Source organism: Rhinolophus sinicus, linkage group LG10 (genome assembly GCF_036562045.2).
Source record: "Rhinolophus sinicus isolate RSC01 linkage group LG10, ASM3656204v1, whole genome shotgun sequence".
Classification (NCBI taxonomy): domain Eukaryota; kingdom Metazoa; phylum Chordata; class Mammalia; order Chiroptera; family Rhinolophidae; genus Rhinolophus; species Rhinolophus sinicus.
In genome coordinates this window covers 82,010,462-82,021,942 of record NC_133759.1, presented here as the reverse complement: position 1 = coordinate 82,021,942, position 11,481 = coordinate 82,010,462, and the positions used below count along the sequence as shown (strand labels likewise).

General features: G+C 51.0%; 1 protein-coding gene across 8 annotated transcripts; it reads right to left on the bottom strand.

Moving 5' to 3' along the window:
• Positions 1 to 30: 30 nt before the first annotated feature.
• TMCO6 (transmembrane and coiled-coil domains 6) lies at positions 31 to 10,802 on the bottom strand. 8 transcript variants are annotated; one of them, XM_074313642.1, is made up of 12 exons: positions 9,563 to 10,802; positions 4,906 to 5,018; positions 3,297 to 3,412; positions 3,007 to 3,190; positions 2,652 to 2,756; positions 2,411 to 2,496; positions 2,072 to 2,206; positions 1,749 to 1,860; positions 1,448 to 1,634; positions 1,231 to 1,325; positions 689 to 856; positions 31 to 443 (listed from the first exon to the last, which is right to left on the bottom strand). In XM_074313642.1, exons 1-12 carry the CDS (start codon positions 10,104 to 10,106, stop codon positions 330 to 332), a joined length of 1,959 nt encoding a protein of 652 aa, XP_074169743.1. In that variant the 5' UTR covers positions 10,107 to 10,802; the 3' UTR covers positions 31 to 329. The 8 variants fall into 8 exon arrangements, with proteins under 8 accessions (XP_074169743.1, XP_074169744.1, XP_074169746.1 ...); XM_074313643.1 differs by having other exon boundaries at positions 2,072 to 2,188; XM_074313645.1 differs by lacking the exon at positions 9,563 to 10,802 and adding an exon at positions 5,138 to 5,359.
• Positions 10,803 to 11,481: the final 679 nt, after the last annotated feature.

Sequence of the window (11,481 nt, the reverse complement as noted above, 5' to 3'; positions counted from 1 at the left end):
CTTTATCGTACAACCACTGAGGCAAAGCAGTTTATTATAAAAATAAAACTTTATTCTGTCCCATCAAAAGCCGCCAGCTGCTGCTGGAGCAAAGCAAAAAGGAGAAAGAGAGTCCAGGGCCTCAGAATAAGTGGGCCATACTGATTTCCTTCTGGTCCTTCTGCCTAGACAGTGCCAGGTGAAGAGGAGGAGCTGGCTTAGGTTTAGGTGTGGGAGCAGAGAACATGATGCCTCATTATGGTCCTAACCCCCAAAAGGGGCTCCCTAGGCAAGGAAGCTGGTGGGGGGTGGACGGGAAGGAGTGGAGTAAGTGACATGGAGGAGCCAAGTCACCCATGAAGAGCTGTCTGCTGGAGAGCATGCACTCGATCCTGGAGCTGGGCCTCCTCCTCATGCCTTTCCAGGGCTTGCAGCCCTGATTGCTGCAGGAAGTCCTGGGCAGCCTGAGGACAGGGAAGAAAAGGATTCAACACCTGGGTCCCTATGCCCTAACACTCAATTCCCACAGCCTAATGGGTTAGCCCACCTTATCTAGGGAGAGGTGCATTCCCAACAAGAAGGTGGAGGTTCAGACCTGGAGCCCACATAGGCTAGCCAGGCCCAGAAAAGTGACTATAGTTAGGACTGATGAGATGGTGAGACCAGAAGCTTCAGAATGAGGGGTTAGGGCCCACGGCCAGAAACGCACCTCTGGCCGATAGAGGAATAGCAGTTGTAGCAGCTCCAAACTCTGGCCTACTACTTCAGTGTCAGAGAATGCCAACGTTTCCAGCAAGGAGGGGAGCAATGGACCTGGCCACAGATGCTGGCAATAAGCAGGACCCTTCTCTGCAACGTTGCACAGAACTGTGAGCACCTGCAGACAGATAGGTCCCCACAAAGGATGAAAGTCAAGGACAGCAAAAACTATATGGAGTGCTGACCACACGCCCCAGGCACTGTGCTAAGTAATTTTATATGCATATGCATGTTCTGTAATCTACACAACTGCCCTCAGGTAGGATTACTATTCCCAACTATAAATGAGGAAACTAAAGGTAAGGTGGTTAATTGATTTGCCCAAGGTTAGTAACATGTAAACCACAGTTTAGGGACTCAAGCCCAGAGTGGTCGGACTCTGAAGCCATCCACACCATACTACCTGCCAAGTCTCGGCTAAGGGCACTTCTGAACTCCCACTCTTTATACTTGGGCCACTAGACCTCGGACTCGGATGACTCCGATACCTACCAATACGCTCACCACATTAGATACTGGCAACAACTGCAAGAGGGGCTCAATCAGATCCAGGGAAAGCAAGGAGGTACAGAAGATAGGGCTGTTTGCTGGAAGGGAAAATGTCAGGGTGAAGTCTAATTGAGGCCTGAAACCACCCCTTCCTAATCTACCCACCTCAGCCCATCCCAGGATCTCAAGGTCTAGGCCTAGCAGACCTTACGGTGCCTACCGGTGAGGTTGTTAAGGAGCCAGAGGCCCTCAGGAAGCAGGCTGGGCTGTTTCTGGAGAAAGAACTGCAGAAGGATAAATAAGGCAGCCACAACACGCTCATCTCTGAGCTGCATTTGCCCTCCCACAGCCTCCACTACGGCCTCTGTTAGCAAGTTGCTTAGACACCGGAGCACAGGGCACACCAGCTGCAACAACAAATTGGGGATCAGGTTTAAGTTGGAAGGGGTTACCTGCTCCCTGACGGAGGAGCAGAGTAGGAAGAAAGGTAGCACAGACCTGGACCCATTGTCTTCACCTACCAGCTCCAGTCCTGCATCCTCGGATCTCTGGACAGCCCCCGCCAAGTCCAAGAGCAGCAGCCCCAGAGTGGACAGAGCCCCATGGGTGATGAGCAGGGCATTGTTCACCTGGCTGGGCAATAGGAAGCAAGTAGTCACTACTCAGCCAATCCCACCTTTAAGTTGGCAAACAGCCTAGGTGTGTGGGTTTCCTGGGTTCCAAGAAGAGAAGACCATGGAAGGAAGAAAACACAATTCCAGAAACCCAAGTTCAAACACCCCAGTGTCATGAAAGGAGCCCTGGGGGCGGTCTGTGGTATTTTCCCAACTGGCCTCTGCGTTACCTGCAGATGATGTAGTGAAGGCACCAGGCAAACTCGACAGCGACCCCAGGGTTCAGCTTTGGGCCAGGTTGCAACAGTTGCAGCATGTGCTGGGGAAGAGTGGAGCCTAGGACAGAGCTGCCAGCAGAAGTAGAGCTGTGAGTAGGAACCATGGAAGACAAGATGCCAGTCGCTCTTCCCAAACCCTAATAGGTGGGAAAGTGTCTAAACCCAGAGCCCTTCCCAGCCAGACACATGGAGTTAAATGTGCAACAGCTTTGGAAACAGAATCAGGCATCTAGGGGCTACTGCCAAGTGGGTCAACCCTGCCTGCACATCTGGAGATACAATTTTACTTACGGGATGATCTTCTCTGGAGCTTCCTTAGCCTGCAGGAGCTGGGACAAGGCATATCCAAGGGCTTCCAGCACAGTCAGATGGGGGGACTAGAAGGAGACACGGTAGGGATCAGACTCTGGAAGGTCAGATTTCCTGAGACTCAACCTCTTAGGCTGGAGATGCCTAACCACAGCAGCTGGGGCATGTGGAAAGAAGTGAGGGAAGGGGTACCCAGGGAGGAAGAAAGAAGGTGGACACTCACCTGGATGCAGGCAGCCAAGGCTGGAACAATGCCCTGTGGCAGAAGCTGCCTTCTCACAGCTTCACTCTCCACGATCAGGTTCCCCAGTGTATACAGGCAGAGCTCCTGAGAGCAGGACAACAAAAGAACTGGACTTGGCTCAGTTCAGGCCAAAATGGGGGCGGGGGTGGGCAGGATGGATTAGCTCTGTCCTTAAGGCTCTGGGCACAAAGAAGTGGGGGATGACAGGTATGTGTATGGCTGTGGGCATCAGGGGAAACAGGGTTTCTTCTCTCTACCTGTCAGCTCAAACTTGACCTAAAAGCACACTTTTTAAACTCAAGCCAAGAACAAGGTAGGAAGAGACAGGGCTTACTATCAAGTCTGAGCTGTGACCGGAGACGTAGGTGAGAAGGTAGGAAGTGGCTGGCAGGCAGGCCTCAGCCACCACAGACTGCTCAGAATGAGAGAGCTCATGAAGGCACCGAGCCGCCTCAAGCTGCAGCAGGGCCTGGTTGCTGGTCAGAAGCCCGACCAGGGTCCGCATGCTGCCCTCCAGCCTACATGAGTGAGCACCAGAGCCCTGCTCAGCCTGTGGCCCATCCCGTCCACACTCCTAGCCATCCCTCAAAGCCCCAGCCACTCACTCTCACCACCCACACTGACCCGATGAAGGTCTGCTGCGTCTCTGGGTGCTGCAGGCCTCGACGAAGAGTGACCAGAGCCCTCTCTCTCTCCTTTTCCTCTGTCCCCCGCTGGGATAACCGCAGGAACTGCTGGATCTAGAGCCCAGGGCAGGGAGAGGAGAGATGGCACAGTTGCCAGAAAGCAAGTCATGAGTCCTGCTCTGCTCACTTCACCGGTGAGCCCTCCAATATTGCACTATCCCTAGAACTTGTCATTCACACTAATATGGCTAATAAGTGGACAGAAGGAGAGTGGTCAGAAGAGGGAATCAGGACTGGGTTTAGTACTGGCCCTGCGACTTCCTCTACAAGGGACCTAAACCTGTTTCTCACCTGGAATATGGGAATAACATCTATCCCCATCTTCTTACAGGGTTATTTCAAGGATAACATTTTAACCTCTCATCCTGGCATAACCTACCCCTCCAGTCATTCTCCCTATGCAACAACACCTAGCATAACATGACTTCTTAATGCTGCCAAGATTTTGACCAGTCTATTTCTTCTGCCTGGCATACCCTCCCCAGGTCCTCCATTCCCTTCAGATTTCTGTTCCTGTCACTGCCTCTGGGAAATTAGCTCTTTCTGGCTTCCTTTGGCAGACTTAGGGATCTCTATTGTGCCTCATGTTGCCTTCATGACAGGTGGTAGCACATCTGTCTCCTTCACTGGGCTGTGAACACTTCAAAGAAAGGAACTTTTCATCTTTGTGTACTTCAGTACCCTGCAGTGTCTTGGCATAAAGCACACACTAAATATATGGTATAACTTAGGCACCTGTGAGTACTTTGTAAACTATATATGTAAACCTAGACGATTCAAATGCAGGGGATGTCCAATGCTTGCTGAATGAATAAACAAGCTAAAACCATTCTTCCGTTCACTTATTCAATAAGTACTGAGTATCTACCACATGGCAGATACTGTTCAGGCATCTGAGTTTTCAGTGATGACAAAGATAGGGTCTAGGTTCCCATGGTTTTAAAGTCTAGTTGGAGAAATAATTAACAAGCAAATGAACAATTAGACAGTATGATTAACATTCTGCAAACAGGCTGTCAGGACAGAATACCAAAAGGGAGCCACTTGAGATGCAGGAAATGGAAGGCCTTGATACAGGAAAGAGCCTGGTATATTCCAAGAACTGAAAATGGGCCAGTTTGGCTGAGATGAATAAGCTGATAAGTTTAGGGGTTAGACCATGCTAGACTTTATAGGTCACAGGAAGGATTTTGGTCTCTGTGTCTTTAAAAGACTCATCTTTTTGATGTATGGAGAATGAACCTGAGGGTGGCAAGCATAGAAGCAGATGACCGGTTAGGAGGCTGTTGTAAGTATCCAGAGGAGGGTGGTGGGTGCTGCGAAGACGAGGCACGTAAAGACTCCAAATCGGCTAGGACTTGATAAAGTATTGATGTAGGAATGAGGGTCGGAGTTGTGGAGGGTGATACCCCAGTTTCTGTCTTGGCCCACTGGATAGGTAGAGTTCTGCAGGGACCGCGTTCAGGTTTGGAGACGGATCTCAAATACTCGAGGAAGGAATCTGGCTCCAGCTGGTGTAGACTTCACCACGCACCCTGTCCCCTTACCTCGGTTTCCCCGAGGATCGGGGCCACACATCCCCCGTCGGCTTCCTCTGGAGCGTCGTCTCTCAGGAGCCTCTTGCTAACAAGCTGCTGCTCCCTCCGCGCCTTCCGCAGTGCTGGGGATAAAGGAGCCGGCTGAGGTGGAAGGGGCACCCAGAACCCTGTCTCCCACCCTCCTCATCCTATCTCCCAGGGCCAAACCCCCATCCTCCCGTGTTCTCTCGCCCGCCCGCACCTGCCTCCCGCTCCCGCCGGCGGCGCCTTAGCTCTTCCACCCCGCAGCCCACTGGCCTGAGACGGCCGTGCCGTTGACTCCACATGGTGAAGCTGGAGGAAATTCGCAATGAACGAAAAGCAGGGACTAGAAACCCCAGGCCTAGAACGTGGCGCTGGTCGCGCAGCCGCAGCGCAGGTCAGAAGGGGAGGAGCGAGCAGGCGGGGCTCCGCGCGAAGTGAAGGCGGGGCGGAGCGACGGGGCGCAGCCAGGGTCTGGAGCGGGGCGGGGGGCGGGGCGGCGCGGTGCGGGGGCGGCGCGGGGGGGCGGGGGCGGGGGGCGGGGCGGGGGGCGGGGCGGCCCGGAGGCGGGGCGGCCCGGAGGCGGGGCGGCCCGGAGGGCGAGTGGGATAGACCGAAAGAGTGGAGGGAAAAGGGGAGAGTGGAAAAGGAAGGAGCAAAGGCCAGAGGTGGGTTGGGACCCGGGCGGAGAGCCAGTAGCGTCACCAACCGCTCAGCAAACGCAACCTCCCCACTCCTAACACACGCTAGAGAAACATTCAAAACTACCCCAAGCTCTAGGAAGATACAAGATGCCATTTCACCAATAACTGGACTCCCACTGATGAGCGCTGGCTAAATGCTGGCTAAGTGTTGCCGTATTAAATGTTCGCCATAACAATTACCCCATTTTACAGGTGAGGAAAATGAGACAAATATGATTAGTTCACTTTTCTACATAAAAGTGAGTCATTATTTTTAGGATAAAGTAATTCTTTTACCAAATTTTGAGCGCCACTAACCTATCTACTAGGTAATAGGGAAACATTGGTGAGCTAAAAAACGTGTTCTTACCCTCAAAATCCAACTTGTGGCCAACTTAAGCCCTACATGGTCTAATCCCTGCACATGTCTCCAGTTTCAGCTGGAAGGGCTCCACACCTTACTAATTTTCTGGATCTTCTCTTTGTTTCCTAAATAAGACCTGCTCTTTTCCTCCTCCCTGCTTTTGCACAGGCTATTCCTCTGCCTAGAGCCCTGTCTCTATACCTCCTACTCCCTACCCCAACCAGCACCCTCCCCTTCATTAACACCATCCTCCAGATCTCAACTCCAGTGTCCCTACTCAGAATTACTGAGCCAGTTGCCCCTGTTACGAGAGTGTATAGCACCATATACTTCTTCACAACCCGTTTTGCACCTTTCATTAAGTTATAATGGCATTGATGTGATGTTCTTCCAACCCCCCATCACAACTCTAAGAAAGTAGAGTCCTGGTAGCATTTAAGAGGTGTCATTTGGAGGCCTCTAATTTTCAGAAAGCTATTACTTAAGCAAATGCACAAATAAGAAAAAATCCAGGAAAGGGCATTGTTTTTCAAACCAACTTCTTTCCCTTGAATTTAATTCTACTTCTTGAAGTCTATCAATAAAGTTTTCGATCTCTTCCATAAAACATCTACTTAATAGCTGTTGGTCATCATGCTCTCCTCCACATCTTCTCTCCAGGCCCAGCATCCATCCAGCCCCTGGACAGCCATTTATTGAGTACCTGCTGTGTACCATGCTCTGGCTGGGGATAGGGCCTGAGTCTTGTCCCTCTCCTCATGGACAGGCTGACTTCTATATACACATCTTTCTCCTGGTGGGGAAGGTAAGACAAGTCCCTAGGCAAATGCTATGTTCTACCCAGAGACAGTTATGGCTGCCCAAACTGCCTTTTTACACTTATCTGCCTGGCAACACTGTTAACCCTATAAGAAACAGCCCCATGTCCACCCTACTACAGGGCTAGCTGTTCCTGTCTCCAGAGCTACCATAAGTCCTTGGTTTCTCCTCTGTAAGAGTCCTCTTCACTATGGACAGTAGTTCTGTGTCCATTTTCACCTCCCCCACCTACTATAGTACTTGAGGGACTGAGTGATGGTCATGTAGGCATCCCAGAGCTTTGCACCAGCCCTTAGTAGACAAAGATAGATATTTGTCTTGGTAGACAAATGATAGATATTCTTGAATTAAGGTGTGAGTTCATTAAGGTGTAAGAATCTTTACAGACACTTCTTGCCCTTGTTATCTTGGACTCCTCATCCAGAGTGCTTCCACAAAGGTGATGGGATTTGCTGAGGAGCCAGGCTTCAGTAGCCTGAGTCTTCTGAACGCAGAGGCTCTGACAAAGAAGATAACAGTCAGGGCTGCTGTCAATAGATGTCGCTCTGTGCCAAAGACTTTACTTATAGATAGGTACTATTATTATGTCCATTTTAAAAGCAGACGCTCAAAAATCTGAGGTCCAGACACTTGACTAATCTGGCTACCTCAGCAGTAGACCTAGGATTCCCTGCCTGGCTATATGACTGCAGGGTCAGTGTACTTAACACTGAGCTATCTTGGACCACATTTTGGACCTCAGGGATGTCCCAGTGACCTGGCCTGGCGTTGGAGTATGGCTCAGGGTATCAGGGCATGTTTAACAGGACACATGGGGGAAATGTGATCTCATGAGGCCTCCTTGTTTGGATTGGGGACAGATGTGATTCTACTTCTTGAAAATAGGGGAAGTGAGAATTCAAATGTTTTTCATGTAGCTCTTTCCCCCAAAATCCAGAGGTGCAGACATGTGAGGGCCATTGTAAAAGTGTTAACAAAAAAATTTCCATAGCTGAAAGCTTTTCTGAAAGAAAGGGTTTATTGAGCCATATGCTAGCCAGAAAAGGACTAGGTCAAGGACTGATCCTAGAGCACGCAGTCTAAATCACCAGCAGCATGGCTAGGTGGAGAAGGCAACATGTCCACCAGCCTGGCGTTGATAGGCTCTTTTATTCATTATGTTTGGGGAAGAAAGGTATAAATTATTTGAAAGAATTTACATTTGTTACAGATAAGGGGGCGGGAAAAGGTGAAGTGGAGGCAGTTCTGATAGGTGCACAGTCTATAAGGAAGATGTATTTACTACTTTTGATTGGTTACAGACAACAGTCCTGAGTGTTCATGTAGGCTGCAGTGTTCTAGTGGTTGGCTAGTAGACACTTGGAGGTTGATTCAAACTCCAGCATCCATTCAGGAATGTGAGCAGTCTTTGTTAGTTGGCCCACAGCTATTAACTGGTTAACTATTCTGTCTCTTTCTCTCACTCTCCGGTTGCTGTAATTTTATTTAGAACATCTCAGAATTTTTCTCTTGTCAAAGCATAAACCCTACCCCACCCTCTGGGACACTTGCTTTTTTTTCTTGTTAAAATAATTAAGTTACTAATTAATCCTCATTCAACATAGGTCCAGCCCTTCCTTCCTAGGACACAGAAATTGTGTTGAGTGAGAGGTAGGGGAGAACAGTGCAAGAGGGAAAATTGTGTTAGAAATATCTAGTTTTTCAGTTTCAGGATGGAGAAAAGAAAACTGTAAGAGAGTAAGTGACTTGGCCAACATGTTTCTGTTAAACACCTCTACTTAAGAAAGCTATTATTTTATTATTTTCTTAATCAATAAAGTTAAACAAAGAACAAGTCAGCAAAAAAAAGGAGGAGGAGGAGGGAGAAGGCCGAGAGGAGAAAGAGAAGGGGAGTTGTTTTCCAAACCAATTTCCTTCTGTTAAAATTAATTCCAGGGGCGGCTGGATGGCTTGGTTGGTTAGAGTGAGAGCTCTGAACAGCAGGGTTACCGGTTGGAGTCCCACATGGGTCAGTGAGCTGCGCCCTCCACAACTAGATTGAAGGACAATGACTTGGAGCTGATGGGCCCTGGAGACACACACTGTTCCCAAATATTCCCCAATAAAAATATTTTTAAAAAATTAATTCCAGCCCTGGGAGTCAATAGATGAAGTTTGTTTGCAGTCTGTTCCACCAAATATCCAGTTAAATATCAGAGGATATTTAGGGGATTGGACTTGGGTGGCGGGAGGTTAATAGTAACCACCAAGAATAGGGAAACGTCAAGGAAACTCCACAGGTTGAGTTACTGGGATATAGGCAGGGAGGTGAGAGTCCTGGCAGGAGGCACTGGCAGTCTTCCTTTCTCCAAACCCATCGGGGCGCCTAAGTCATCAGGACACTGCCTGGCACAGGGCACATTCAAGGTCCTGCAGGATGCTTCCTGTTACACCCCTCCTCCCAGCAACATCCTTCATTGCAAAATTTCCCAGAAGGGAGTGGATGGAGGGGTTGGGTGAAAGATTGGTGGGGAGTGACCAGGGTTCACAGAGGAGGAAATAGAGTGACATTCCAGGGTTATATAAACTCTCAGAGACTGGCAAGGGGTGTGTGGAGCCTAGAAGCCCAGGAGTGCCGCGGTATATAGCAAAGAAGCCAGCGAAGCCGAAGCCCTTCCCAGAGCCGGCCGGGGCCGCCAAGGCTCTGAGGACCCACCTATCAACCATGGTGAGTGTACGGTCTTGGAGCCGAAAGGGGGCTACTTGGGGAACCCCAGGGACCGGCTGGGGCCGCCCTGACCTTCGCTCTCTTCCCAGGTGCGTGCACCCTGCCTGCTGCTGCTGCTGCTGCCGCCACTGCTGCACGTCTCTGCGGACACACCAGAGCCCTGCGAGTTGGACGAGGACGATTTCCGCTGCGTCTGCAACTTCACGGATCCACAGCCCGACTGGACCAGCGCCTTCCAGTGTATGAGTGCTGTGGAGGTGGAGATTCGTGGCGGCGGCCACAGCCTGAAACAGTTTATACAGATCACCGACACAGACCTGAAGCAATATGCTAACACGATCAGGGCTCTGCGCTTGCGGCGGCTCACGGTGGGAGATGCACAGGTTCCTGCCCCGCTTCTGTTCGCCGTCCTGCGTGGGCTCGGGTACTCCCGCCTCAAGGAACTGACGCTGGAGAACTTGGTAGTAACCGGCACCACGCCGCCGCCGCCGCCTCCGGAAACCACTGGCCCTGCGCTTGCCACCCTCAGTCTCCGTAACTTGTCGTGGGCAACAGAGAACGCCTGGCTTGCCGAACTGCAGCAGTGGCTCAAGCCAGGCCTCAAAGTACTGAACATTGCGCAAGCACACTCGCTCGCCTTTTCCTGCGCAGAGCTCCGCGCCTTCCCGGCGCTCACCACCTTAGACCTGTCCGACAATCCCGGACTGGGCGAGCGCGGACTGACTGCAGCTCTCTGTCAGCACAAGTTCCCCGCCGTCCAGGAGCTGGCGCTACGCAACGCGGGGATAGAGACGCCCAACGGCGTGTGCGTGGCGCTCGCAGCGGCAGATGTGCAACCCCAGCGCCTAGACCTCAGCCACAACTCGCTGCGTGCCACTGCGCCGGGCTCTCCCGGGTGCGTCTGGCCCAGCGTACTGAGCTCTCTCAACCTGTCGTTCGCTGGCCTGGACAAAGTGCCTAAAGGACTTCCGGCCCGTCTCAGTGTGCTTGATCTCAGCTGCAACAGGCTGACCAGGGCGCCGCGGCCAGACGAGCTGCCCAAGGTGAGTAGCCTGACACTGGACGGGAATCCCTTTCTGGACCCTGGAGCCTCCACCCCGAATGACTCCGGTGTGTTCCCAGCCTGTGCGCGTTCGACCCTGGCCATGGGAATGTCAGGAACTCTGGCGGTGCTTCAAGGGGCCGGGGCCTTCGCCTAAGGCCCAGGAGGGAAGAATGAATTGGCTCAGATTGCCCTTGCTCCCGGGGGGAGCCTCATCAGGACGTCTCAAACAACCAACCTTGTGCCCCATCTTCATTAAAATCTTAAAGATGGTCTCTATGTCATGTTTACTGGGTGTCTGCTATGTGCTGGGCACAGTGCTGGATGGGGAATCATTATACTTAAACTTCCTTCATCCCAACTCCTCAGAAACCATACCTGCCTAGGTAAAGAACTTCAGAAGGGGCAGGGAAACGTTTCCTGTCTAGGGCTGTGTGGGAGAAACAAAGGGTTTCTATGCAATCAGGGCTTTCTGAGCAGATTACTGGTACCTGTGTGAAAAGGTTTGAATTTACCATTTACCATTTACCACAGGAAGCTACAGAATGTTTCCTCCAGTGCACTTGCCACAAACCTGCCAGTCCATTTCAAATGTAATAAAATCCAGAGCCATTTGCTTATTCACTCTTTCACTCTCTCTTTCTCTCCCCCAACCCCCAGAGAGGAGATTGTCACTTGTCCTACGTAAACTCTGAATTTCATAATCTCAGGATTCATTTCCTGTTGTGGTGTAAAGCCCCTCTGCACACATTGGCCTTCACTGTGTCATCTGGTGGGGAATTTGGGCATGGGGAAGTATTGCAAGATGCTGTCAATGAACAGTCTGTCTCTGAACCAGAGATCTTGCGATTATGGTAGTATATGTGTAACTGTTTCAGGCTGGCTCTTTGATTTGCAAGTAGGATAACGTCTTAGACCTTCACAGCTTCTCAGACCCATCACAGGGCAA